General features: G+C 57.3%; 1 protein-coding gene across 1 annotated transcript; it reads right to left on the reverse strand.

Moving 5' to 3' along the window:
- Positions 1-803: 803 nt before the first annotated feature.
- PPM1F (protein phosphatase, Mg2+/Mn2+ dependent 1F) lies at positions 804-27986 on the reverse strand. Its single transcript, XM_036076464.2, has 8 exons — positions 27928-27986; positions 20994-21240; positions 16103-16254; positions 10668-10870; positions 9857-10045; positions 7854-7997; positions 6064-6157; positions 804-4894 (listed from the first exon to the last, which is right to left on the reverse strand). Exons 2-8 carry the CDS (start codon positions 21188-21190, stop codon positions 4542-4544), a joined length of 1332 nt encoding a protein of 443 aa, XP_035932357.2. The 5' UTR covers positions 21191-21240; positions 27928-27986; the 3' UTR covers positions 804-4541.
- Positions 27987-27990: the final 4 nt, after the last annotated feature.

The following is a 27990-nucleotide window of genomic DNA, read 5'->3' on the forward strand; positions in this document are numbered from 1 at the left end:
GATGGGTGAGTAGGCGGGGCTGGGGGGGTGGTGCTCAGGGCCTGGTTGGGAGCCCCAGCCCCCTCTCGGTGACATGTTGGAGACAGATAAAGCTGCCTCCCTTGCAATGAGGCCTGGAGTGGGAGGGGCACGGAAAGCTCTCAGGGTGATTTGAGAAGGGACTAGAAGCTGGTCTGGCAAGGCCCAAACATGGGCAAAGGCTTGGCATCCAGGGCAGGGCTCAGGGGGGAGGGGGGCAGGGACGCAGCAATCTGGCTAGCTGGCCCCAACTAACCCAAAACACAGGTGCCTCCCTTACATTTTGGGGAGTTCGGGCAGCATTCTGGGGCCATGGCTCAGCAGTGTCTGCATGGAGGCATTCTGGATGTTTTCCTGTTTCCCTGGAGTCTGAGTTCAGCCAGGAGCACAAGAGAGCCCCTGGCAGCTGCTGGCCTGCCCTCTCCCATCTGAGTGTTTTGCTGGGAGGGTCCCCATCCTGTGTCTCTGGGCCACTCCCGGCTGCCCCAGGCTCCCATGTTGTGAGGTGCCCCCCCGGGGCCTCACCCCTCTCCTGTCAGCCCCTGCACAGGCTCACAGTGGCCCACGCCCTCATGCTGCAGGGACAGTTGTGGGCTTGGAGCCCAGAGAAGAGAACCAGGCCGGACTGACTGGCCAGAAGGCAACGCAATCCCCTGAATTAGTCTGCTGCTTTTGCCTTTGGCAGATGGCCCCCCCCAGCGCCCCGGCGGCTTCTAAACGCACCCTGGACACTGAGGGGCACCAGGTGCTCAGGGGTGAGAGAAGGCAGGACTCAGGCAACAGGGTTTCAGAACTCATGATTTATTGACACTTATTGACCCCTGGGAGGAGACTGAGTTTCTGGCCCCCTCATCCGGGCACTCATCCCTACAGACAGGGAAAATGGCCATCCCATCTCGGGACAAGACGTCTCTCCCAGGAGCCCTGCCAAGACATGCACAGATGAACCCTTGGCAAGGCTAGCATGGCGCATGAATGGCAAAGCTCGGCGCATTTGGCAAAGCTGCGGAGCCCCGGCGAAAAGTGCAGGCCTCCTGGGGCTGCCTCCCTTGGGCGACAGGCAGAATCAAACCCAAACCAGCTTATCTTGCACAGGCCCAGCAGGTTCCCATTGAGCCCTTGTCAGGGTCAGGCCTAGGAACCGGCGGAGCTGTACCCCAGGACCCGGGAATACTGCTGAGGTAGCCGGGCCATCCGCAAGGGGACACGGGAAGGGGTGAGGGCCGCACGCTGGCTGGGGAGGGTAGGGGGAGAGAGGGCTGCGGCCAAAGGCTGGCCCGGGACCTCACAGAGCTTGTGCATCTCCAGTGGGGCCTGCCCCCGTCCCTGTTCCCCCTAAAGCACATCCCTTTCCGTGTCCTGGGTGCTGAGGGCAAGCGAGGTCAGGGAGAGCCCAGCTGTACCCTGCCCCTCTCCATGCCCTTCTGCCTCACACCTGCGGAGGGAGGGAGCCGAGCCTGTCTGCTTCTCCCACCCCTGCTGGCTGGCACTCAGCTCTACCTGTAAAAGCAGGGCCTGCTCTCTGAGCTTCTGTGTTCCACATAAGGCCCAACCCCAGCATCTGTAGCTCCATTCTTTCCCAGCCCACTTAACTGTAAGAATAGACGCTAATAATACTTCATCACCCCTCCCTGCTAGCAGCCAGGGAGGGCTCCCCCGGCACGGGCAGCAGCTCCCTGGGACGCGCCAGGCTTGCCTCAGGAAGCCCCTGACCCTCCAGAATCACAGCTTCGGTGCAACCCTGTGCCCTAGAGAGGAGAAACTGAGGCCCAGGGAGGCTCCATGTCTTACTCAGCTCATACAACGAGCTAGCGGCAAAGCGAGGATTTGAGAAGGGGATTGGGGCTTCCAGACCTGGGGCCCTCTTGGGACTGTGGCCCAGAGAGGAGAGGGGCCAGGGCTTTCAGAGGCTGAAGACGTCCGGTGGCTCCCAGTCCAGCCCCAGTCAAGAGGGAAGAGGCCTCTATGCCTAGGTGCTTGCAGAGCTGGCGTCTGTGCAGGAGGAAGAAGGGCTCCCTCAGCCCCCAGGCAAGGATGAGCCGCACCAGACAGCAGAAGCCTCTGCCAGAGGGGGGTGGTCACTGGGACAAGCCTGGAGAGATCTCCTTATGGAGCCTCGAGCCAGGGCGCGAATCAGACCACCACACAGAGAGAGCCAGGCTCCACGTGTGAAGCCCCACTCTTGGTGGCAATCACAGGATCCGACTGGCAAAGGAGGACAACAGAAGTCCACGCTTCTGCCCTCTGCTAAGGTCATGCCCGGGGGCAGCCAGGCCGCTGGTGAAGGGCAGGCCCACATGCTGCCTCTGACCAGCCCTGCGCTGGGAAGGGCCGAGGAGGGGGCTTCAGACCCCCAGAAAGCAGCGGGGCCTTCAGATTAAGTGGGACAATTCTAGGTCACTGTTGGCTCCCACCAAACCTCTGAATTGCAGTGACCATGTTTAAGATGCCTTCCATCTTGAGCCTTGGGGCATGGCATCGGCCGCATCATGTGGGCTCCCTCATCCCTGCTGTGGGAGTGAGCAGTAAAGGCTAAGCCTGCGGGGGGCATCTCCCACTGCCTCCCTCCCTTCCTGCTGCAGGGTCCGGGGGGGCGCCTAGGCTCCCCTCCGTGCACTGGGATCAGGGTCCTCCCTGCACTCTCCTTGCTGGGGCCTGGCCACTGCGGGTGGATTCTGAGTACCTTCATAAGACCTCCCAGCCTGGGGGACCTGGTGCCAAGCTTCCCCCTGCTGCCCACCTCCCAGCGACATTCTCCAGAAGCCTCAGCTAAGCCACCCACTGCCGTTCCCAGATCTGTAGGCCTGGGTCCTCCCACCAGAGACCCCTCTCTCTGGGCCCTTGACCTCTGCCTGGACTCTTCACCCAGCCCTGTCACTTCCAACTGGACACCCACGCCATATTTGCCTCACTGGATGTGAGCAGCCCGAGTCACCCAAGTTTCGTGGCTCCTGAGCCTCACCTGCCCAGAGCATGCTAGGGAATGTAGAGCTCTCCCCCATGTGGTCAGGCTGTGGGCAGAGCAAGATGGCAGAGGGTGCAGCCGTGGCAGGCGGGAGACAGGAGGAGGGGTTTTGGGGGCTGTGGGGCAGGTGGGCGGGATAGGCTCCAAACAGAGCCCAACGGCCCCAGGCTGCCCCTGGACTTGCCGGGGCCTCTAAGCATGTTTCCCAATGAAACCAATTTGGTTATTAACACAAGACATTCTAGGACATTCCAGTCAAACGAGGAGCCCGCTTCATGGAGCTCAGTCCCTCAGCCTGGGCACCAGCCAGAGACATGAGCAGTAGGGCCCAGGCGTGGAGGGAGGCTGGTGGGGCCGAGGTCACCCTGATCTCCCGGAGCCCCGCAGTCTGGCCCAGGCCGCACAGCACAGCCTATGTTCTTCGGGGCTGCTCTGCTGTCAGCAGCGAATGGAATCACAAGATGCGGAAAGAACTCATCCGGGAAGAATTCTAGCCCAAATCATGCCACTATAACAAAATAAATCCTGCTTCTGTAAAAATGGAAACATGCCTGTTAGAATCCGTCCAGGCCCGGCGGTTCTAGCCTTACCTAAAGCTGTTTAAGGCACTTGAATGGCTTATTAACACCACCTGGAAAAGTTTTTGTTTCAGTCCTGATTTAGAGAAAAAAAAAATTCAGTAATACTGCAAAAGAAGTTTCTTCTAAAAAAAAAATCAATACTTAAGTTTTCTAAGAATAAAATAAACGCTAAGCTCTGCTTAAGTTATATGACACAACAGGTCAACTTGGCACTGACAAAACAAAGACAAAAACCTGAAATACTGCTTCTGAGTTAGACTTCCCTGGGGAAAAAAAAAAAAGACCACAAACAAAAGACACACGTGTCATCATTCTGACCTTCCCCTCCCTTGGTGTGTGCGGGCTGGGAGGGGACCAGGGAGGCTGGGGGCCGCCGAGCACCCACCGCAGACCAGATCCCTGGTGCTCCCTCCTTCCCCACTCTGGGAAGCCGGCTGGCAGGCCAGGACCAGCCAGGCACATCTGTACAGACGAGTCCTCCCAGCCGTGGCCAGTGAGGAGCCAATGAGAAACCTGGGCCGGACACCCAGGACACACCTGGAGATGTCCATGGCCCCTGGGTCTGTCCAGGGTCTCACATGCAGTGCCCTGCTGCCCCAGGCGCATGCCCAGCGTCTTTGGTCCGGCTGCGGCCCGCGCCTGTGGCCTCTGGTCCTGCCCCCTACCCAGCGGAGCCTGGAGAAGAGCTAATCCACTTCCCAGGTCATCTCTTTGGTGAGGTCTCCTCCCTAGGCCTCCTTTGGAGATCCGGGCCATCTCACTGCCTGCAGGAGCAGGGCATAAATAACCCCCCCTCCCCCCCAGTGCAGTTCCGCAGCCACCAGGATGGACTGATTCAAGCAGCACAGGGGACTCGGGGCCCTGGGAAAACACTGTGAGGGGGACACCCGCCCGCCCACCGCTGCCGCTGCCGCTGGTCTGGTCCTAAGGCATCCGACGGGGAGGGGCCTGGGGTGGGGGCAGGGGGCCTGCACCTCCTAGCTTCTCTGTGGAGTATTGGTCTCTGGCTCTGAGAGGCCAGAGGGCACATCCCCTGCCCCCTGGGCCCCGCCCTTCAGTAGGTCTCGGGGGTCCCTGAGGAAGACCACCATGACCGTGATGTTGTCGTGGGAGCCCCGCTCCCGGGCTGCAGCCACCAGCTCCTCAGCCACCTGCAGCCCGCTGCCCTGCTGCCTGACCAGGTGGCCCTGGACAAGGCCAGCGACCTCCTGGTGGGGGACGACGTCGAAGAAGCCATCACAGGCCAGCAGCAGGTAGTCCTCGGAGCCCGTCAGCTCCCGAGAGGCCGAGTCCGCCTCCCCCGACACGTAGGGCTTCTGGAACACGTCCCCTGCGCGCGGGAGAGAAAGGCCTCACGTCAGAGGGCTGGGCTGCCTGTTGCTGAGGGCCACCCGCCGGGCCCGGGCCTCACCACGGCCACCCCCCTCTGGCACCCATGCTCACCGGTGAAATTTGGTAATTTCATGCAGTGCTAAGGGCTATGAAGAAAACAAGAGATGGCGCCGTGGCCGACTTATTCTGGTGTCCCAGAGGGCCGAGTTAGGGCCGAGTTAGGGCCCAGCCAGGCCAGAGGTCAGCTCAACAAACAGCCTCTTCACTGCCAGTGGAGCGGGGCCCGGAGTCGGAGAGGGGGGATAGCTGAGGCGGAGGACCTCACTTTTCCTTCCTTATGCTCAGGTCTGCAGGTTCCCTTCCCCTCAGGACCCTCTCTGTGGGACCCCACATCCAATCCGCTAGCCAGTCCTGTTGACTTTACTTTCAAAGTGCAACTGGAACCCACCACCCCCTCCTCATACCTTGCCGCTTCCTGACACGGACGTGCCCGGGGTGTCCCCCTCTGTGGAAGGAGTCTCTGCTTGGAGAGCCCCCCCCCCCGCCACCTCCCCACTGCAGTGTGTCCAGAGACCCACGGCAGTGGCGGCAGCAGGGAGAAGGGCTCTAAGGCCGGCGTGTGCCGGGAGGCTAGGAGGGACAGATGCCACATTGGGGCTCAGCAGGAACAGAGTGGTGTCTAAGTACCTGGGGGGAGAGGTGTGGCTGCCGAGCCCCAGCCTGAGGCCCAGCAGCAGCAGGATGCTGACAAAATAGGATTGTGGAAGAATAGGAGTCTTCCTTTTTTTTTTTTTAGATGGAGAAAAGAATCAGCATGAATGGGGGGAGGATAATCGATAATCTTCATTTATGGAATATTTGAAAATGACCTTCCAGCACAGATAGTAGCTATCCAAGGGTCTCCTAGTAGGTTTTTTCTGAGGAACTGTTTTAATGAGGAGATAATCGCATACAACTTAAACTGGGATTATTCGTGCGAGATGGAAGTCTCTGAGGTGTTTGCACGTGGGCTATCTAAATTCGCCAGAGGTCCTTCACAGTCTGATTACACAGCCCCACAGACCACAGGTGCTTTATCAGCAGCACAGGACGCTGCTGTCCCCAACAGCTGGGTGACCGTCAGGCCGCAGACAAGAGGCCTTGGTCTCCCGCCCCTTGCCTCCTTACCGATGGCTCTGGACACGGCCAGGGTCCCGTTGACTCTCCAGCAGTCCATGTGAGACACGAAGCCGCCCAGCGCCTCGATGCGCTCCTTCTCGTCCTGTGGGGGACAGCCAGAGTGGGGGCTGGGGCAGGGTGCCTGGCGAGGCTGCGCGAGCGGAGATGCATTGATTTCCGACACCGAGCTGTGACCACAGCCCGGGAACGACACCCAGAGGAGGCATTAGGAGAACGGCGAGAAACCATGAAGAAGCTGCACATCCTCCTCCGAATGCAGGAAGGGCCACCTCAGCTACGGTGCAGACACAGCCAGACCAGCTGTGGCCACCGAACCCCCGCTGCCTCACCTTTCACTCTGGGATACTGTCCCCTCCTTGCAAGCCGCTGGGGCGAGAGCAAGCCTGTGCTGTGTGTGGCCACCTGGCAGGCCTGGATGAAACCTCAACCAGGCCCTGTCCTTTCTCAAAGTCCCCCTGCTCCCCCTCCTCCCAGAAGTGAAAGCAGCACTGCCATGTTGGGCCCCAGGGTACCAGCTTCCTCAGCTGGGAGCTTCCCATGCCCCACGGGACAGTGTCTGCTGGATAGGCCAGTCCCCTCTCTCTGGGACCACGGATGTGGGCCCTTCCACCTAGAGACGGTCTCTGTGCACATACAGACCCGCTGCAGGGCGGGAGGAAGGGGGGACACCGTACCAAAGGCTGGGCCACCCACGCGGTTCCCTGCAGAGGCGGCGGCAGTGGGACTTGGAAGGTTTGCAGGAGCCCTGACCTGTCTGCACGGCTCCCTCTGGGCCTGAGAAGCCACCGTGGTGTTGAGCAGTGCCAGAAAAAAGGCAAAAAGGATCGTGAATGTGGGCAGGGAAGGAGGAGGAAGGAATGTGCAGGTGGAGGGGAGAGAGAAACTCAGAAGGGTCTGGGAAGAGGCAGGTAGATATGCAGGCTGGCTGGCTGTGCTCTTTGCCATGGTGCCACATGGCAGGGCTCCGGGAAAGGCTGCCCGGAAAAGTCCCTGCTGGGCCACAGAGGTGGCGTGGGACAGCAAGCTTGCGGGGACGCGGGCGGGCAGGAACCTAGAGGCTCACATCTAGTCCTGGGGTAGGACGGTCCACCAGGGAGCAGATGCCAAATGGCCTGGTGGTGCAGTGACGGTGGAGGGACCCAGGACAGCTGCCATTTCTCAGCTGTGTGCTCTGGGCTAGTTACTTGACCTCTCTGAGCCTCAGTCCTCTCCTTTGTACGATGGGGAGAGCTTATGTAGGAGGTGAGGCCAAGGAATGCTGTCCCTCCCGGCTGTTGTGGTGATCACTGCCGACACTCCCTGCAGTGCTTTCCAAATCCAGAAACCACGAAACGACAGCTCCACTTAGTTACCTAAAAACCAAAGTGTCTACAAGGCAAAAGCCCATAAACATAGACAAAGCGGCGGGCTATTTGCAAATCGCCCTGCAGACAAGGAGCTGACCTACAAATTGATAAGGACAATAGCAGGAGACCAATGAGCCAAGGACAAGAAGGAAGGGCTCTCCAGAAAGGCAATGTAAATGATCTTCAGTGGTTGAGAAGATGCTCGGCCTCAGTCCGTAATGGCTAACACCCCAAGCTTCAGGGGACCCCTCGCCCCCAACCCCAGCCACTCGAGTCACAGGGGCCCTCCCTCTGGAGGAACACCAGGAGCTCCCTAGGAAGGTGGTCCAGGGCTCCTCTTACTTCGTTGCCCACCTGACCATCCGCTATCCTGCGCACTGCAGCGTGATGGGGGCTGGGGATGTCCCAGGCACAGAGGGAGGGGGCCCTTACCTGTCGCTCAGGTCTGTGAGGTTCCATCAGCTTCACCACCTGTCCCTGCTGCACCAGGATGACCTGGGAGTCCCCGAGCCAGGCGATGTGCAGGGTCTTTCCCGCGATGAGTGCGCACACCCCCGTGGTGCCGCTCTGCAGCCGCTGCAGGGAAAGAGGGACGCCCGTCCAGGCTGACCGACTCCTGGAACAGGGCTCAGCCAGGTAAAAGGAACGGACTGCTGAAGCATACACAAGCGCGCACCAGGGGTCTCCTGAGGGTTCCGCTGCATGACAGGAGAGCACAGCCCGTGGGGTCCCGTCTGCACACAACTCTAGAAAGCACGAGCTCTATCATCTGTAACGTCGGAAAGCGGACGAGTGTGTGTCCGGGGAGCACGTGGGCAGGAGGGTGGGGTAACGAAGGATGGCGGATATGTCCGTTACTGTGGTGAGGGTTACACAGCTGTAGACAAATGTCAAAACCTATCCAACTGCACACTTTACATGTTATTGAACCAACTATACATTGTATGCTTGTAATACATGTAATCTGTTATGTGTCGATTATATGTTAATAAAGCTAGCTTAAAATAATAGTAACCTAATTTGAACACCTGCTTCAGAGAACTGTTACTCTGGGAGGCGGCCCGGGGGCTGAGGCATGTCAGTTTTTCACCGGGCTCCCATGTGACAGTTCTAGATGCTATACGGTTTTCCGTTAAGATGCAAGGTCTGGCTTTGCTGATTTCCGCTGGGGTCTGTGCTCAGAGTGTCTGATGACACTGTACCCCCTTCCAGGTCTCCCGATGAACCATGTCAACTGGGGCAGGTCCGTTAAGCGCTCTGGGCCTCAGTTTCCCGATGTCTAAAATGGACACAATTTTAGTAGCTACCTGGCAGGGCTGCTGGGAGGGCCCCACGGAAGTTCTGCAGGTAAGGTTCAGTGGGTGGGAAGTTCACAGAGGAGGGGTTGGATGCGTTCTTTCAGAAACAAGTGCCCGATCCCTACATGGCTACTATTCCCAAGGAAAGAACATGCCCAGCAGGCACCAGCAGCCTGCCAAGACCCTGCCCGGGTGAGCAAGGGGAGAGGGGGCCGTGTATTAATCATGGGTTTTATTTTCAATATTTTCTTCTTTTTAAAAAAATATTTTTTTAAAGATTTTAAAAATTTTTAAGTAATCTCTACACACAACATGGGGCTCAAACTCACAACCCCGAGATCAAGAGTCCCATGCACTTCTGTTGGAGCCAGTCGGGCGCCCCTATTTTCGGATGCTCTGACAAACTGGGGTACTCGCTAATGGTGGAGAGAATGCCCCTCCCAGGACGGCTGGTCCCTAAAGATAGCAAATGTCTCCCCCCGGGCGCACAAACTTCTTGCATGAGCGAGCTGGTCTGAACCCGTGTCCTCAGCCACATCCTCTGTCTCTCCCGCCAGGCTCTTTCCCCTGGCCTGGATGGCTGGGGGCAGCCCCGGTAGCCCAGAGCCCAACCAGGTTATTCAAACTATCCAATCCTCCACTTGCCCTGACGTGCCTGCCCCGCCTCACCCTGCCTCGCCCAGGCCTCGGTGTGAGGCCACCTGAAGGCCCCGCCGCACGGTGCTTCCTCCCTCTGCCTCCGCACCGACCCTGGGGCCTCCTCTCAGGCACTGGAAGTAATCACACTCCCCTTTCAAGGTGGCTTCTGTGCCTGTCATCTTGCCATATCTGAGCAAAACAGAATCCTTGGCACATTTTACAACAGGCTGCCTTCCCTGGGAAGCCTGCACCCCCACCAGAGTGGGGCAGGTCCATGCTGCTGCAGGGCCAGAGAAGCTTCACGCTCCTTTATTCAAATGAAAAACCAGCCTCCCTGTACCGTAAGAATGAAGTCACATGATGGCCAGCAGAGTTTAGTGGGGACCTTCTGACACCACCAAGTGCTCTGATTTCTCTCCCTCGGCCGGGGCCGGGCCTCTCTGATGTGACGGCTGTTGGCCCACACACTGCACGCAAGGCCCATTCACCGGTTCTCACCTCTCGCTTGGCTTTCCAGAGAAACGTCTCATCGGTGCGCCGGAAGGCTTCTCTGAGGGCTCCGGCGGGGTCTGTGGGCAGCTCGGGCCGGCGGGCAACGTTGGTGTGCACGTGCACAGCGGCATACCGTGCGGCATCCACCCCTCCGTGACCATCAAACACGGCGAAGTAGGCTCGGTCCACGGGGTCCTGGAGGGGAGTGCAGCGGGAGTCACACCGACCTGGCCCTGACCCACGCTGTCACCTAGCCGGAGGCTCTCGTCTGGGGCTGGAGCCCAGGCGCGGACTGGGGTAGGTCTGGGAGAATCAGCACGGCCTTGGCCATCAGGTAGGTCATCCTGACTCAAGCACTTAGGAGCGGCAAGACTTGGAAAAGGAAAGGACAAGCCTCCAGAGCCTCGGTTCACCTTCTGTTACGAGTTGCTGGAGTATAAAGTGAGGGAAGATACCAGGTGGCTCCTGGTGCCTGAGACAAAGCAGGACTCAGCAACTGTGAGTCTGGGGCGAACGTGACTCCTGGGGCCTCCCCTTCTAACAGGCTCAGGCAGATCATTCCCTTTCCTCAGTCCCTCAGCTGGGAAAGCAAAGTGGCCCAGAAGTGCTGGGTCGATGGCTCGGTCCTCTGAGCCTCCCTGTGACGTGCTTGGCCTCGCCCCCTTCAGAGCACAACTACGGGCATCACTCCCGCCTCGGCTCTGGCTGGCAGCTCTGCTCGGAAGCCCGGGTGGCCCCCACCCACGCCCTTCACAAGGCCTCCGTGGCTGTTCTGACTGGGGCCCGGGAGGAGGAGCACTGCAGGTGGAGCACTCACGGACAGGCCGAAGAGCTGGTTGAAGGTGGGAAGGCACACGTGCCGGTCCTCCATCTTGCGGCGGGTGTTCCGGATGGCGTGCATGGAGACCAGCCACTGCCGCTGAGGAAGCCAGGCGGTCAAGGGCACCTGCTTCTGCCACTGGCTGCATACTTCCCAGAGCCGGTTAAAGAAACTCCGCGCCAGGCCCTTGGCATCCAGCACTGATGCGCATGACAGAGAACTGTTAGGGAAGCAGCAGGGCTCCACTCAAGCTGCCTGCCCCCCTTCCCCGGGGCCCCTGCAGCTCTCCAACAGCGCCCCCAAAAGCCTGCACAGGCCCCACCAACCCATCAGCCCCGGGGGCATTCTGAGCCCCCCAGCCCGGTAAACTATGCGTGACAGCCTGTGTCATGGGCACCAAGTGATGTCTGCTTGGGCAATATGCACAGGAAGGAGCCTCCCATCCCACAGTGAGCAACTCCACTCATGGGAGCCCACCCCCAAGGAAAGAGCCAGAAACTCAAAGATAATTTCAGGACAAAGTATAAAATCATTTATAATTGCACATTAATTAGAAGCAATCGGTATCCAGTGACAGAGTAAATTATGGTCTATTCTCTTGATGAAGAATTAAGCTGCTATTAAACATGATTTTCACAACTAAACACGCAACCGCCACACTGCCCAGCAAGTGCACCCCGGGCATTTATCCCAGAGAAATTAAGATGGCACGCGCACAAAACCCTGCGTGCCCCAGGGTTCACAGCAGCTTCACCTGTAATAGGCAAAAACTGGAAATGGCCCAGATGTTTTTCAACCTGCGAGCGGGTAAACTTCGGTATATCATGCCACGGAATACTACTCGCGGAAGGAAGGAAGGAAGGAAGGAAGGAAGGAAGGAAGGAAGGAAGGAAGGAAGGAGCAAGTGAGCTCCTGGCGCGTTACAGAAACCCAGATGAATCTCCCTAGAGTGATGCGGAGTGAAAAAAGCCTATCCCCAAAAGTTACATACTCTATGATCCCATTTCTAGGCATTCTTGAAATGACAGAATTATAGAAATAGAGAAGATTAACGGTTGTCAGGGTTAGGGACAGGAGCATGGGGCATTAGGGTGACCACAAAGGATAACATGAGGGATCCTTGTAGGATGAAACTGTTCTATATCTTGACTATGTCAAGATCCTGGTCGTGATAGTTTACTATAGTTTTTTAAGACATTACCGTTGGGGGAACTGGGTAAAGGATACATAGAATTCCTCTGTGTTATTTCTTGCAACAGCATGAGAGCCTACAGTTATCTCAAAGTTTAACGGAAAAAAATTAAAGGGTGAAACAAAAACGGACTTCTAAAGAGTGCGTGAGCATGTAAAATGCTATGTCACAATATTAAGGAAAAAACATTAAGGAAAAAATGTCACTAAAAAAGGAGAACAGAAAATCCCACGCACAGTTTGATCATGAGGACCTGAAAAGGCCTTCAACTGCTTGGACCAGAAAATTAAAGGCAGGAAAAGCATACAATCAAAATGTCAGCAGCGGGTGTCTGCAGGTGGGGCTCCGCGGGCGATGTTTTTTCTTAAGAATACTTTTTTGGTGTTTTCTCAATTTTCCATCACAACTGTTAGCCCCAGGTGATGGTTTCAAAATATGTCCATTATTCTTTGATGCCTGATTGGGAGCCCAGTTCCCTCCCCTTGAGCATGGGCCTTAGGGACCTGCTCCTAATAAACAGAATCGACTGGAAGTGACCATTAGCTGCTTCCTAAGAGGCACTGCGGCTCCCACCTGGAACGCTCTCTCTCCCTCCCTGTCTGTCTCTGTCTCTCTCTCTCTCCGTCTCCTGGTGAGTCGCTGGCCCCGAGGGAAGCAGCTGCCACGGTGTGAGGACACCCAAGCGGCCCCGTGGAGGGTCCACACGGGGAGGGACTGAGGCCTCCTGCTAACAGCCAAGTGACCGAACCCCTTGGAAATGGAACCTCTGCCCCACTGGCCACAAGCTCAGGACCACGATCCCATGAGAGGCCCTGGGACAGAACCACCAGCTCAGCAGCTCCTAAATTCCAGACCCACAGAAACTATGGGATAATAAATGTTCATTTTAACCCACTAAATTTCAGGAGGAGGGGCGCCTGGGTGGCTCAGTCGTTAAGCGTCTGCCTTCAGCTCAGGTCATGATCTCAGGGTCCTGGGATCGAGCCCCGCATCGGGCTCCCTGCTCCGCGGGAAGCCTGTTTCTCCCTCTCCCTCTCCCCCTGCTTGTGATCCTGCTCTCACTGTGTCTCTCTGTCAAATAAATAAAATCTTTAAAAAAAATAAAAATAAAAAAAAATAAATTTCAGGAGGAATTTGTTACACGACAACAGGTAACAGCCCCTACAACACACACACACACACACACACACACACACACACACACACACACACACACACACACCCCCAACCCCAAATCCTACCTAAACCTGCCTTCTAAAGAAAAGCTAACCAAGGAACTAACAATGGACAGGTCCCAAGGAATCCTCGGGTGGTGTGCCTCAGAGGCTCAGGCCATTTCCACACACAAAACCCTCCTGGGACTCTTGCTGACCAGGGTGCATGAGGCTGGCACAGGTGAGTCAGGGCCTGTCGCCTCGGAGGGGTGTTCAAGGGCAGGCTCTGAGGAGAGTCGCGGGCCACACTTGAAGGACTTGGGGCGGGGGGGGGTGTTGGAGAAGGAAGAGCTCCTGCCCAAAGGTGAAGGCCGCAGAAGAAAAAGAGAAGGGCAGAGGCCAGGGAAGGCAGAGAGGGTCTGTGAGCATGAGAGGCCATGGAAGACACGTCGAGGGAATCCATACGTGAAGGCGGGGTGTGTGTGTCTAGAATTGGCCACCGCCAGCACACCCAGGACACAGGCGCCATGCAGGTGTTTGGCAAGAAGTGGGAGACCAGCTGGGCTGGCCTGAGGGGCTGTGGGTACAGGAAGGCTCAGCTCCGGGAAGACAGGGCCACACAAGCTTGGCCCAGTGCATCCCCCGCCAACAAGTCAGAGACCCCTCATTCAGCTGGACGGCACAGCGCTGCCTCCCTAGCCTCCTCTCCGCTGTAGACAGCTGTGCTCAGAAGACCATCTGGGCCGCTGGGCTCCTTCCCTCTCCCTCTGGGTTCTGCTTTTTTTTTTTTTTTTAAGATTTTATTTATTTATTTGTCAGAGAGAGAGAGAGAGAGAGAGAGCGAGCACAAGCAGGGGGCACAGCAGGCAGAGGGAGAAGCGGGCTCCCTGCCGAGCAAGGAGCCTGATTCGGGGCTCGATCCCAGGACCCCAGGATCACGACCTGAGCTGAAGGCAGATGCTTAGCCGACTGAGCCACCCAGGCGCCCTGGGCTCTGCTTTTATTAGGCCTGAGACGCCCAGGGAGGCACAGGGTGCCGCGTACTCTCTTGCCTTAGGTTGTGCTACCATTTCCGTCAACACGTTTGAACTTGAATTTCGGCTTGAGCAAAGGCAATTACCACTGACAATGATAAGCAATGGATAAGCAACGGGAGAATCGGCCGCTCACTGACTCCTGATGCCGCCGGCAGGAGACGCCTGCTTTCCAGGCTGAGGGCCTCACCCTGGCGCCCACAGGTCCAGCCTACTGGAGAGGGGCCAGCTGGTGTTTCCCCATGACCCAGCCACAGAGAGGTCTTAGTCATATCTCTGTCCTTGAGCAGTGGTGCTTTTATCACCTGCTGGGAAGCCAATTTTGCAAGAAGGGCTTCGAGATGATAGACTTTACTATGTTCTGCTCCAGTGACAGGGACAGCTGATCAAGGCTGCGAGCCCAGGCCTGCATGGCAGGCGGGGGCAGGCTGTGATTTCCTCCCCCCTTCCCTGGCCTGCAGGCGCCCCCTGGGGCAGGGCTCGGCGGGCGTCAGCCACCGCCCGGGGCCTTCCCGCCAGCAGGTGGCGCTGGTTTCCCGCCGGGACTCTGGGGCGGCGCGCTCCCTTTGTGGGCCTCTGCGGAGGACAATGGCTGCCTGTCACTGTGGGCCACTGTCTCCCGCACCTCCCAGGCAGGAATGCGAGGCCGTGCTGGAATGGAATGTGGGCAGGGAGCCACGGAAAAGGCCGGGGACACGGACGAGAACTCAGCATGTGCTGAAGCGAGGGGCCGCGTGGGTTTGTCTCCCAGCTCCCCCCCACCCCGTTCCTTGCTTTGCCCTCACCGCTCGCTCTCGTGCTAAGCTTAAAGGAACATAGATAACAAATATGGGACAAGATAGAAGTAATCATATGCAAAATATAAAGGGACCAAATCAACAAATTATACAGTAGTCCCCCCAGATCCAAGATTTCGCTTTCCGGGGTTTCGGGCACAAGGCGGTCAACTGCGGTCTGGAAACGGGGTCATCCCGTTTGTATTGTCAGAAGGTCAACAGCAGCCCAACGCTACACCGTAACGCCTGCGTCACTCACCTCACTTCATCTTATCACATCACGCAGGCATTTTACCATCTCACATCATCACCAGAAAAAGGGTGAGTACAGTACACTAAGATATTGATAGAGAGGACCACCTTCATATAACTTTTATTACGGTATATCGTTATTTTAGTATCAGTTCTATTTTAGTATCAGTTATTGTTAATCTCTTACTGTGCTTAGTTTATAAAGTTTATCATAGGTACGCACGTATAGGAAAAAATGCAGTATATATAGGGTTTGGTACCATCTGCGGTTTCAGGCATCCCCTGGGGGTCTTAAAACGTATCCCCCTCGGATGAGGGGAGCCTACTGTATTAGGAAAGTGAAAGGAAGATATGCAAAGTAAGAGCCCTGACTTTTTATGAAGGGGTTCACTGCCCATTCCTGGGTTGCCCTGGCTGTGCCGGGTGGCTTGGGGTGCGCCCTGCTAACCAGTATCCCAGGAGGAGGCAGACCCACAGGCCCCTTCGGCCCCTCCCCAAGCTAGCCCTCAGACGCCGTGGAGCCCCCATCTGACGGGGTCCCGAGTTGGATCAGCCCGGGCAACAGGCCCAAGTGCTGGCATTTTCTACCAGCTGGACACTGAAGCCGCCCCCAGGAGCCGTGCACACGTCACCCTCCTGACTCCCACGCCACCCTGCAGCAGTGTCAGCTGAGGCAGAAGAGCAAGTGGGCGACCAAGGTGCCGCCTCAGCTTCCTCCCATGTAGAACGGGAAAAGCATTATTCATCTCCTGGGCAGTTCGGAAGCTCAGGGAGAGGGCGGCTGCACTCCCCCTGCCGACCTGTTGCTGGAGTGGGCGCTCTTTCTGCATCCTGACCCCGCCGCACCGTCAGGAGCACGCGTGGCCGCTGCCCTTCCGTGGCCCTCAGCCATGTGCTGCCCACGACCGCCCTTCCACCAGCAAACCAGGAAAGGCACCACCCCCTCACCCCCACCCCGTCCCTCATCTGGCGGGTGAGTCTGTCGCCTGCTAAGCCCCCGGGCCAGAGAGGGAAGAGAACTCACGGGTCACAGGGGCCTTCTCTTCCTTGTCGTCATCTTCCTCCTCTTCCTCCTCCTCCTGCCCCGGCAACTTCCTGAACTCAGAAAGGTCCGTCTGTAGCAGCCGGGAAACTGCCTCGTGGGCCAGAGAGGAAGCAAGTGGTGGCGGGGCGCTCCTGGGGACAGGAACAAGGAGTGAAGCGGGGCTGGCACCTTGGCAGAAGCTAATACCCCAGTGCCTCCCCGAACGCTCCAGATGGAGACCCCCTTTCTGCTCAGGGAGGCCCTCCCGGAGAAGGCGATGACTGCTCGTGCCACAACGTGCGGCGGCAAGCAGATCGGCCTCTGGGCCTCGGGGAGCTGGATGGGACAGGTCCTGAGCTACACCAATCGTGGGTGGGGGGCTGGTGGCGGGGAGAAGATGTGTCTGCTGGCCCCCGTGGCCGGGCCGCACACACTGCCCAACGTCCAGCCTGATGACAGCTCCTGGCCACCAATACCAGCTGGGGCCCTCTAGAGTGTCAGGAGTCTTATGGGTTGAATTGTGTCCCTCAAAATTCGTATGTTGAAGTTCTAGCTGCCAGTGTCTCAGAATGTGACCTGATTTAGAAACAGATGCAATTAGTTGTAGTGAGGTCGTATAGGAGGGGGGTAGGTCCCTAATCCAACACTGGTGTCCTTATAAAAAGGGGACATTCAGGGGGCACCTGGGTGACTCAGTCGGCTAAGCGCCTGCCTTCGGCTCAGGTCATGATCACGGGGTCCTGGGATCGAGCCCTGCATCGGGCTCCCTGCTCAGCGGGGAGTCTGCTTTTCCCTCTGCCCCTCCCCCTACTCAGGCACACTCTCTCTCTGACAAATAAATAAATCTTTTTTTTTTTTTTAAAGGGGGACATTCAGACACAGATGCACACAGGGGGAACTGTATGTGAAGATGAAGGCAGAAGCTGGGGTGATGAGCCAGAAATCACCAGAAGTAACCAGCCCTACATCAGATCCACCCTGATCCTGGACTTCCAGCCTCCAAAACTCTGAGACAACACATTTTTGTGTTTAAGCTGTTTGGCCTGCGGTCCTTCCCACACTACGTCCATGGAAAGCCCTCCCTGGCTCCCCTGCGCATAAGGGGTCCATTCCTCTGCTGCCCCTGTACCTCTCGATGGATCCGGACCCCGGAATCTGCCTCCCCACCAGTGGGAACCCTTCATAGGCCAGACAATGTGTCTGTCCTCAAGGGCTGGGGGCCCACGCCCAGGATAGCCAGTGATTCTCCACTGGGCAGACACACCTGGCTTTTCCCTGAGGGCAAGGACCTCCCAACAGCCAGGCAAATGGGTCACTTCCCTTTGGGGGCTGGGCATCCACGGTGTGTCTATAGATGGTCTCAGGAATTTACAGGGATGAATCTTTGATTTTTTAAAATGAGAGGGTGACTCAGGGGAGAGGCCTCTGGAACCGCCTCTGAAAAACAACCAGCCAAGACATGAGAAATGAGTTCCCCTGCCATTTGGGGATTTCCTGCTAACCACTGGGTTTTCCTTTTTCACAGCAGGGAGAAGGGGCACTGTTCTCTTTGCTCCTGGGGAGGTGGTGCCGTGGATTCCTGCAGGCCTGCAAAGGTCACCGGGGCCAGGAAGCAGCTTCCGGCCTGGGGAACACAGACAATGCCTGGCCTCAGGCCATAGGCCTCGCTTCCTGGATGCGCCCTCCCTCCCCATCCAGGGGCTCCCCCCCACCCCAGCCCCCATACACCCTCCAGGCACTCAGGCCCTGCAGCAGTCAGGGCTCTTAAAGACTCTAGAAGATGCTGCAGTGAACAGAAGGTGGGTGCAAGGCCCAGGTACCCAAGAAACACTCTAGTTCCACCTGCTCTGGGGTTTTCAAGTTTGCAGCATAGCAACCGAGATGAAAATGCAGAAGAATAATTATAGCATAAGGTGTGCTTTGCTCGGGGACCTGAGATGGGACACAAAACCGCTCACAACAAGGGGGAAGACAGGATGTAAATCACTGCACCCTTGAACTTGGTGATCTGACTTCCCAACGGTCTCATGGAGGACACCATTTACAGTCTGAGAAAACACCGTGCGCCACTATGCTTGGGGCCCCGTGCGCCCAGGGGCCTACACGCGAGCCGCAGGGATGGGAAGCAGAGGGACAGGGACAGGAGCGGCCAGGGAGCTGCTAGGAACGTCTGTGAGGGTGCTCCTGACAGTCAGACCCAGAGTAGACAACACGTGATCACACGTATGAACACTGTGTCTGCACAGGGAAGAAATACGAGAAAAGAACAAAAGGAACTGAAAACAAATCCATCAAGATGAGTAGAAAATACACGACTTTAAAATATTATGTTTTAAAGATGTTTTAAGATGGATTTGTTAGGAGGCTGATGGGGGCCATGACCCTTGGCCTCTCCCTCATGGCTAATAGTCTCAGGCCTGCTCCGCCATCCTGCTAATTAACGGGGTGCCTATTCAACGCCTGAGCCCAGGGCCTACCACCAGGGCCTCATGGGCACCCCCCCGTCACCTCAAGCAAGTCCTGCTTTTCTCCTACACGTAGCCTAGACACCTGCCCTCCAACATAACTAAAACCCGCTCACGCCCAAGGCCCTGCACCCAGCAGACCCCTCTAGTCAGGCCCCTGACTTCTAAAGCTCAGGCCCCTCCCTGGGCAGGAGGGCCGGTCACCTGCTCTTGCTTGGCCACCCTCCTCCTCCTCACCTGCTTCCACCTCCACTTCCATGGAGCAAAACCAGCCCCACCTTCTGGGATCCTGCCCCTCTGGGCATGTCCCTCCTCTGCCCTCTCCTCCCCCCACCAGTGGACTGACTGCTCACCCTGCTGGCCCTCCCAGGCTTGGCCCTATAGCTTGCCCTCTTCTTTTTTTTTTTTTTAATTGTTATTGCTAATGATGTAGTTAAGTTTTTTTTTTTTTTTTTTAAGATTTTATTTATTTATTTGACAGAGAGAGCGAAAAGAGCACAAGCAGGGGGAGCAGCAGAGGGAGAGGAAGAAGCAGGCCCCCTTCCGAGCAGGGAGCCTGAGGCAGGACTCGATCCCAGGACCCTGGGATCATGACCTGAGCCGAAGGCAGATGCCTAACCATCTGAGCCACCCAGGCGCCCAGCTTGCCCTCTTCGGACTCTGAGCCACCAGCCTGGGGCTCTCCTGCCTCCGTCCCCAGGTCACTTCCTCTCTCTTCCCGGGGACAGGTCATCTCCAACACAGCAGGCTTTATGCTGGGCGCTCTCACTCTCCCCGGGCTCTGGGCTTGCGCGCAGGGGCAGACAGGCACCAATCCTCCCGGGCCTGCAATTCCTCCCACCGCCCCTAAAGCCCCCACAGGAGGCCCAGTGGCTGCCGGTGGGACAGACCCTGTGGCCCCGGGCCCTGAGGTAGGCAGAGCCCTGGGAGCCCTCCCCTCCCCTCCCCCACATCCAGCAACTCTGACCTATTCTGTTCCACCGACTCGCCTTATGCCACCTGCCTCTAAAATATTTCCTCAACGCAGAGGGGCGCCTGGGTGGCTCAGTCGTTAAGTGTCTGCCTTCGGCTCAGGTCGTGATCCTGGGGTCCTGGGATCGAGTCCCACATCGGGCTCCCTGCTCCGTGGGAAGCCTGCTTCTCCCTCTCACTTCCCCTGCTTGTGTTCCCTCTCTCACTGTGTCTCTCTCTGTGAAATAAATAAATAAAATCTTTAAAAAATAAATAAATAAATAAATAAAATAAAATATTTCCTCAACGCAGAACAAAACAGGCCAGTAACACCCTCTGCACATGCCACACCCTAAAGGGACATGGTCACTGGGCATGTCCTCCTGAGCTCTGTGGGGCCGTGGGGCTGTCAGGATGGACCAGGCCAGCTCACACCGACCTTCACACTCAGTGACCTGGGCTCCCACACTGTATGGGGTGAGTAAGAGTCATTAACTCTGTTGGATCCTAGCAAGCAGGCCCTTGGGGGGGGGTGTGCAGGGATCGAGCTGGCCTGTCACAAAGGAAGCACGCTTGGGGACACTAAAATGCCAGGATACTGAGGCTGGGGGCGTGGTCCGACTTTAGGGGTGACACGGTGACTAGGGACTGTGGGCCCGGCCCCTGGGGAGGGATGAGGTTCACGCAGACACTGCATGGGCCGCTAGCCTTTACTGTCTATTGCTTTCTCCCTTCAAGTCTCACCTCTGTGCCTCAGTTGCCTGGCCTGGGAACAGGGGACAGCACCATCACCTCTTGGGTCATTTGACTAGGGGCACATGGCCTGGCCCTGCCCCCACCCTGAGGCCTCTGCCTCCCAATTTGTGAAATGAGACAGAAACAGGATTGACTGCGCCTGTCATGGGTTGGACTGTGTCCCCCCAAAAGATATGCTGAAAAGTCCTAACCTGCTCAGAATGTGACCTTATGTGGAATTAGGGTCTTTGCAGGTGTAAGATGAGGTCATACTGGCCCTCAATCTCATAGGACTGGTGTCCTTACAAGAGAAGAGACCTAGACAGGGAGGGAATGCCACGTGAAGACACAGACGCACAGGGCGGACGCCATGTGACAAGAAGGCCAGGCTGCAGGGATGCCTCTACAAGCCAAGGAACCCCAAGGACTGCTGGCAACACCGGCAGCTGAGAGAAAGGCCTGGAACCAATTCTCCACAGCCTTTGAGGGAGCTCGACCCTGCCAACACCCTGATCTCTGACTTTTGGCCTCCAGAACTATGAGACAATCCGGGCTACTTTGTGACGGCAGCCCTGGGGAAGCGATGCGGCCCTGTCACGGGGATGTCATTAGGGAGCATAACTGGCACAGGACAGGGCGTGTGGGGTGAGCAGGAGCTGCAGTCAAGTTCAGCCGGTGGCACGTGCCAAGCCCCTTGCTCCCGGCCCGTGCTGTCCCCTCCTGGCAGGTCCGCCTCCTACCTGCTGCTCAGAAAGCCCATCACCAGCTCGGCCAGCTCGCCCTCCACCTCCTCCTGGCTCAGCACTGTCCCCGGGAGCTTCCATGGCACAGGGCTCTCTAGGCTCAGCGGCGCTGGGAAGTCGCAGAGGAAGGCGTCCAGGAAGCCTGGGATCTCCTCCGCCAGCTGGCTGCTCTGCTGGGGGGCTCGAGAGGCCATGCCCAGAGCATCCCGGGAGGTCTCTGCTGGGATTCCGGGTGGTCTTCGCTCTGAGGAGAGATGCGAGGGTCAGAAAACACATGGGGATCGGTGCCCTCACCCCACAGTGCTGAGTGTGCGGTGCCTTGCTTTCTCTCCTTCACCTCGAAGCATCATGCAGCAGGTGCCACGCCAAGCCCAGGGCCTCAAGGCAGAACGGCAGGGCCACTGGCCTCACATAGAGTTCAGGGGACCCAAGTAAGGGGGAGCAACAACCCTGGTCAGTGTCCTGACACAGCTCCAAGAGGGGGCACTCGGAAGCCCAAGAGAAGTGGCTGCAGGAGACAGAGCTGGGATCAGAGGCCACATGGATGCCCTGAAGGAGAAGTGACAGAGAAGGCAGGCATGTTCCCGGTAGGGGATGGCTGGTGTAGACAAAGGCGGTTAGGAGGGGGAACACCAGGGCCAGGCCATTGAGGCAGGAAAACACAGCAGGTAAAGGGGTTCAACCTGACCCCGGGACCTCAACAGCCAGAAGGTGAGGAAGTGATGCCATCATGTCTGTGAGCCTAGTGGGGAGAAGGGATGCCTGTCAAGGAAAGAAAAAGAAGGGCCTGGATGGTACCGGTGCTGGTCCTGGGATGTTTTGGATGTGGACAAGAGGGGGAGTAGGAAGGGACCCCAGAGGCTGCAGGGCACCCCAGGGCGTGGGCAGGAGAGAAGCCAGGAAAGTTGGGGACACCTGTAATGTGTCCTCTCCAACAGGAAGAGTCCTGGGCCTCCTGAGTCCCGGCTGAAGGAGAGGCACCAGGGACAGCCCAGGCCAATGACCCCACTGCCCTGGGCACTGGCTCCCACCTCTCAGGCTCTTCCTCCCCCGTCCTCAGGAAGGCTAAGGGCTTACTAGCTGCCAGGCCCTGTGCACTGCCCCTAACAACCCTGGGAGCCAGGATGAGCCCCCATTTCACAGATGGGAACACTGAGGCTGGGAGAGGGGCAGCGGTTTGAGAGTGGAGGAAGGATTCTGGAGCCCATACTCATCACCATCCCACCCAGCTCTTCTCCCACGACAGCCTCACTCACACCTGGCTCCCGCCCCATCCTCCTCCCCGAGGTGGGCCTCCAGCTCCTCTCCCCCAGCTCAGGACCTCCACACACCACCTGCCCACCCTCTTCCCTCACCCTGCCTCCCTGGGTTCATGGGCCAGCGGAGGCCTGTCCGTCAGACTCCTGCGCAACCCGCCTGGACTCCCACCTCTCCTGTTCAGCCCTCCAGACCCAAATGGTCCCAGAGCATCTCTCTTCTAGCATACACCCTCCCCCATTCGCTCTCTAGGCCCCACTTCCTACCCCACACCCAGGTGTGCCACCCCCTGGCCACCAACGCCGAGCACAGGCCCTTGTCTCGCCCATTCCCCTCCAGCTGGAGCCTGTTCTCTCTGAGCCTTCCCAGGGCTGGGGCACCCCCAGGGCCTCCATAACACCCAACTGGGAAGCTTGCTTTGGGAGCAGTAACAGCTTGACTCGAGGGTCCAATCCCAAGTTGCAGGCAGAGAATGTGGGGAGCAATTTCACGGCCCATCCCCTCCCTGAGGCCTTCCCGGTTGTGATGAGCGCAGGCAGGGAGAAGGCATGGGAGAGACTCTTCTGGAATTCCTCATGCCTGCAGATGTTACTGGACGACAGTGGACAGGGGTTGGCAACTGGAGGCTGAAGGGACCTGCCTCCGAGAGGAGGGGTGAGAGCCGGCCTAGCACCCACACCGTGGGCACGGCTGCCCTTGTCCAGAGCCACTAACTCAGCACAAGTCTGTGGCAAGATAAAGAAAAAAAAAAAAAAAACACAAGAAGAGCATGGGGTGAAGGGGAAAGGGAAAGTTAAATGTCTAATCTGGGAAGGACTTGCAAGTGACAAGGAGGGTAAATGAAAAACAACAACAACAAACCCACAAAATCTCTCTTTCAGGGCCCTGTCAAAAGTTGACTTTTTAAAGCAGACACAGAAATAATACAGAAATTAGGGCACTTATGAGGGAAGGTTATGGGGACAGATTTAAAATCACTGCTATCCTCCATGCTTACTTATCAGTAGAAGTAAATACAACGCAGCCCCAGGTTACAAAAGGTGAACAGGTAAAAAGATAAAGAGGGTAAAATAAAGCAGCAGAAATTAGGACAAGAGCAGGTTGGACAACCGAATCATAACCACAAGGGAAAGACTTTGTGAAATGGGGAGATCCGAAAAGGCTGGGAGCCTCACCGGGGGTGGTAAGGATCACCTGGGGAGAGGCAGGCTGCCCAAGAAGCAAGCCAGAGAAAAACAAGAAGATGGTGTGAATTTCCCAGCAGTCTCTGACACCCTTCGGCAGAGAAAGAGGCCAAGCCACCTCCTCTGCTAGGGAACAGCTCTGGCCTGTTGCTTAGGGGAGAGAAATGTGAATAGTGCAGAGCTGCCCTCAAGCAACACCCGGCGGCGCCCTGGGGTCGGGAAATGCCGCCTGGCTCCCTGCGAGTCCTGAGCCCAGTCCGAGCCCAGAAACAATGCTCTACAGGTACTGAAATCTTCGGCGGTGCACGCGCTCCCATGTTCAGTCTATGATCGGGACCTAAAGGAGAGGAGGGCTGGCTCACCGACCTCCCCAGAGTGCACAGGAGGGCCCTGCTTGAGAAACCCTGGCCCCCAGCATAAAGCACAGAATGCGAGACCCTTCGCCTGCGTCCTCACTTGCTGGTGGCATCTGCTCGGCATTTTGGAATGCGGGTACCTCCTCGGGATGCTGTTTTCTTTTTTTTTTTGTGGGGGGGATGCTGTTTTCTGTGCCTGGAGCTCCCCCCACCCCCCCAAGTCTGCCCCTTTCCCTGGGGGTCAGGGACCCTCCTCTCCGCATTGCTGCCTCGGTACTCTGCCCTGTGCCCACTGACCCGTGCCCAGAATTGGGCACAGGCCCCGAGGGCAGCCTGTGACATGCCTGCTGAGTAGGGTCGGGGGAGGGGGGCACAGGAGTGGGGAGGGAGAGGGCAGGCGGCGCGGGCGTGACAGTGCTTGTGTGCATGCTTGGCCTGCATCTGCCCGGGTGCGGGCTGCCTTATCCTCAGGGCCTGCGCCAGCCGCCCTCTACTAGCAGGCGAGTGGCCCAGAGCCATCCTGCCGGCTGAGGACCAAACAGGCTGGTTTCTACATCAGCAGGCTGAGGCGAGGGGCAAGGAGAGGAACCAGGACATGGCTTTCCTTCTCTGGGGCCCAGCTGGGGAAAAAGACAAGAGTAAGTTCCTTCCAGGGCGCCTAGGTGGCTCAGTTGTTTAAGAGACTGCCTTTGGCTCAGGTCTTGATCCTGGAGTCCCAGGATTGAGTCCCGCATCCGGCTCCCAGCTCAGCAGGGAGTCTGCTTCTCTCTCTGATCCTCCCCCTCTCATGTGCTTTCTCTCTCTCTCAAATAAATAAATAAAATCTTAAAAAAAAAAAAAAAGAGTAAGTTCCTTCCTTGCCCTTCTTTTTTCCAACAAACTCTGAATCTGTGATATAGGCCATACAGAGAGGAGCAAAACAATCTCGCTCCCAGGAGCCCAGGGCCTACAGATAAAGGCAGGAAGTGGGCAGGAGGGAGGGATTCCCAAGGCAAAAGGGGCCCCCCCCACAAGACAGCCCCGGTGCCAGGAGGGGCAGGGGACTGTGCCATGATCCTGAGCTCTTGCCGGCCCACCAGGGGCGGACAGGATCTCAGGGCTAGAAAGCAGGATAAGGTGGTGGGAGATGAGGCAGAGCTGGGTGCAGGGTGTCCAGCTGGATGCAGTGCTGAGGGGTGCTGGGGAGGGGGACTCGTTGAGTCTGGGTGAGTCATCAAGGACCGGGGGTGGGCAGGGGAGGAACACTGGGCTGCCAGCCCCCTTGTCACCTGCCTCCACCAGACAGGCCAAACGTGGCCCAGGGCCCGGGGCCTCCCGGCTCCCGGAATGCTGCCTCTCTGCACTGCTCCTCAGCCGCCAGGCAATACCCGCCAGGGGCCCTCAGCTGCCAGCGCCCACGGCACTCTTCCTGCTGCTTCTCTTTCCACCTCCCGGCAACCTGTTGTCATTATCCCCACGTGGGGGTCACGACAGGTGGGGGCGGCGGGGGGGGGGATAACAGCAAAAGAACCAAGCAACTTGTTCAAAGTCCCTTGGTGGGGTTCACGCCCGCTGGGGAGTCACCCGCCCACCCCTCACTGGTCACCAGCCTGGGGATTCAGTCTCTTGTGGCCTCTTCTTTCATCTCTACGCCCATCACCCTGTTCCTGCTCCTCACCTCCGTGCTCCTGTGCCTTGCCTCGTGGCATTCCATTTTGGGCCCCCCCACCCCGATCCAAGCTCTGCTGAGCTGTCACACCTCTGGGGTCCAGCACACTGTCTTCCATGTGCTAGATCCCAAAGAAAAAATATTTATTTTCTTCTAGTTTATCAGTTTTGACTCATAAGCTCAACTAACGCACATTTGTACAACTGCCTTTTTCTTGATTTTTAAAAAAAGGTTCATTTATTTATTTCAGAGAGAGAGAGAGAGAGAGAGAGCGCGTGCATGAGCGGGTGGAGGGGGAGAGGGAGAGAGTGAGAGAGAATCCTCAAGCAGTCTCCCCACTGAGTGCAGAGCCCAACCCAGGGCTAGATCCCAGGACTGAGATCATGACCCGAGCCGAAATCCAGAGCTGGCTGCTTAACCGACTGAGCCACCTGGGCACCCCAACTGCCTTGTTCTAGATGGTAGGGACAAAATACTTGTTGAGAGTCCTGCTCGACTTCAGAACCCAGGAGTACAGCAAAAAACAGTAATCCTTAAGAAAGGAAACTGCATCATCATTACAACAGTGTTGCCTTCCTTCTTAAAAACTTCTCTGTAAATGGAGAATCTTATTTGTTCATAAGTAACCACTGGGAAGAATACGGCGTCAATTTTCCAGAGCTTTTCCTACACACATATCTTTTTTCTTTAAGAAAAAAAAGGTAGGGCAAAATACACGGGACACGTAATTTATCGTTCTGCCCATTTTTCCATCTCCAGGTCTGTGGCATTAAGTACATTCACATTGCTGTGGTTGGGTGCAAGTCTACAGGCTTGACTTTCTCACTAGATGCTCCCTGAGTCAGGAAGCCCACCCCTGTCCTCTCAGGCATTAGCCTGGCCCTCTGTGCATATGGTGTCTGGCCAGTGTGATGGTGGAGGGAAGACGGGGGCTGCCTTCTGCCCCTGCCAGTGGGTGGTGTGGCTGAGATAAGCAGCCTGAGGCCTGGCACCTTCCAAGAGGAAGTTAAGATAGCCTGTGGAGAACAGTGATCGGAGGAGAAAGGTTTTAAACACAGGGATGGCCGCAGGCAATATCCCAAAGGAATTCTACAAATGAACTTGTATGGAGCTCTACAGCTTTCAAAGTGGTATTCAAAGTGGTATTTGTTTTGTTACCTCTTGCACAACAATTCCAAGAAGTACAGGCTGTCAGGCCACATTGCGGATGAAGAAATAGGCTCGGGGAGGGTAAGCTACCCGCCTAGGGTCACAAAGGTAGGAAATGGCAAAGCTGGACTCACATGAGGTCTTCTGATGCCTTTTGTCATTTCCAGTTTGGTTATAGGAGGAAAAGACTGAGATGCGACAATAGGCCAGATATGGGCATAAAGGCCAAGAGTGAGGGGCGCCTTGTGGCGCAGTCGGTTGAGCGACCGACTCTTGGTTTCGGCTGGGGTCGTGATCTCGGGGGTTGTGAGATCCAAGCCGGGTTCTATGCTCAGCGGGGAGTCTGCTGGGGTTTCTCTCTCTCTCTCTGAAATAAATAAATCTTTAAAAAAAAAAAAAAGGCCAGAAGTGTGCTAGAGATGACCTCAGAGTGCTGGCCTTACATTCTATCTCCCATGGTGGGAGTACAGCTCGGCCCACAGGACTTGCCCCAGGAAATACCATGAGGACATGTGTCACTCAGGCCATGTGTCCCGCTGGGTGGAAGGCTGTGGGGGAGGAGTCCATCACCATCAACTAGTCCTGGCTATGTGTTAGGCCCTGCATTAAAATCTCTACAATCAGGTGCCATTTCTCCCTCCCTACTGCAGAGAGGTTAAGAGGCTTGCCTGAGGTCACACAGCTCCCAGTGGTGGAGTCCATCACCTCCCTGCCTGAGATTTCTATCTCACACACCTAGGGCTTAAAGTGCGGCAGCCCAAGCATTCGCTTTCACTAAAACACTCGCTTTAAATCACTTGGACGAGGGCCACGGATGGGGGCAGGCCATGGGGTAAGGGCACGTGGGCAGAGATGTGGACCGGCAAAGGTGCAGGGGCTGGTGGGGTAGGGGTCAGGACAGTGGGCCCGGGCCAGATGCTCCTAAGAACAGGGGCTCGGCCATGGGCAAATGGGGGCACGTCACCCCTCAGCATCCATTCTGCTTCACCGCCCTCGGTTCCCACCTGGCCTTCGGCTTGGCCACACCCCCGCCGGCCCCTGGCCCCCCAGGTCTGCACCCTTGCCTCCCTGGCCCTTCAATTCTCTGCCTCGGGTTCCTCAGGTCTTCAATTGCTCCCCTCCGCTCTTCGGCCCCCCACTCGGCCCCTGAACCCCTTGGGTCTTCCCATCTCGGCCTCCCTGCCTCCCCAGCCCCCCTTTTCCACACCCTCCGGTTCCTCAGCGCCCCGTTTCCTCCCTATACGCCTCAGGTCTCCACCTGAGCCTCACTCCAGCGCGGTCAGCCCCCCGGTCCCATGCCCCGGGCTTCCTCACCCCCGAGAGCCCCAGGGCCTCACCTGCTACTCCGCCACTCCGGGCCCCTCGAGCCGCTCCCGCCGGCCCCGCCCACTTCCCGTCCC

This window comes from Halichoerus grypus, chromosome 13 (genome assembly GCF_964656455.1).
Source record: "Halichoerus grypus chromosome 13, mHalGry1.hap1.1, whole genome shotgun sequence".
Classification (NCBI taxonomy): domain Eukaryota; kingdom Metazoa; phylum Chordata; class Mammalia; order Carnivora; family Phocidae; genus Halichoerus; species Halichoerus grypus.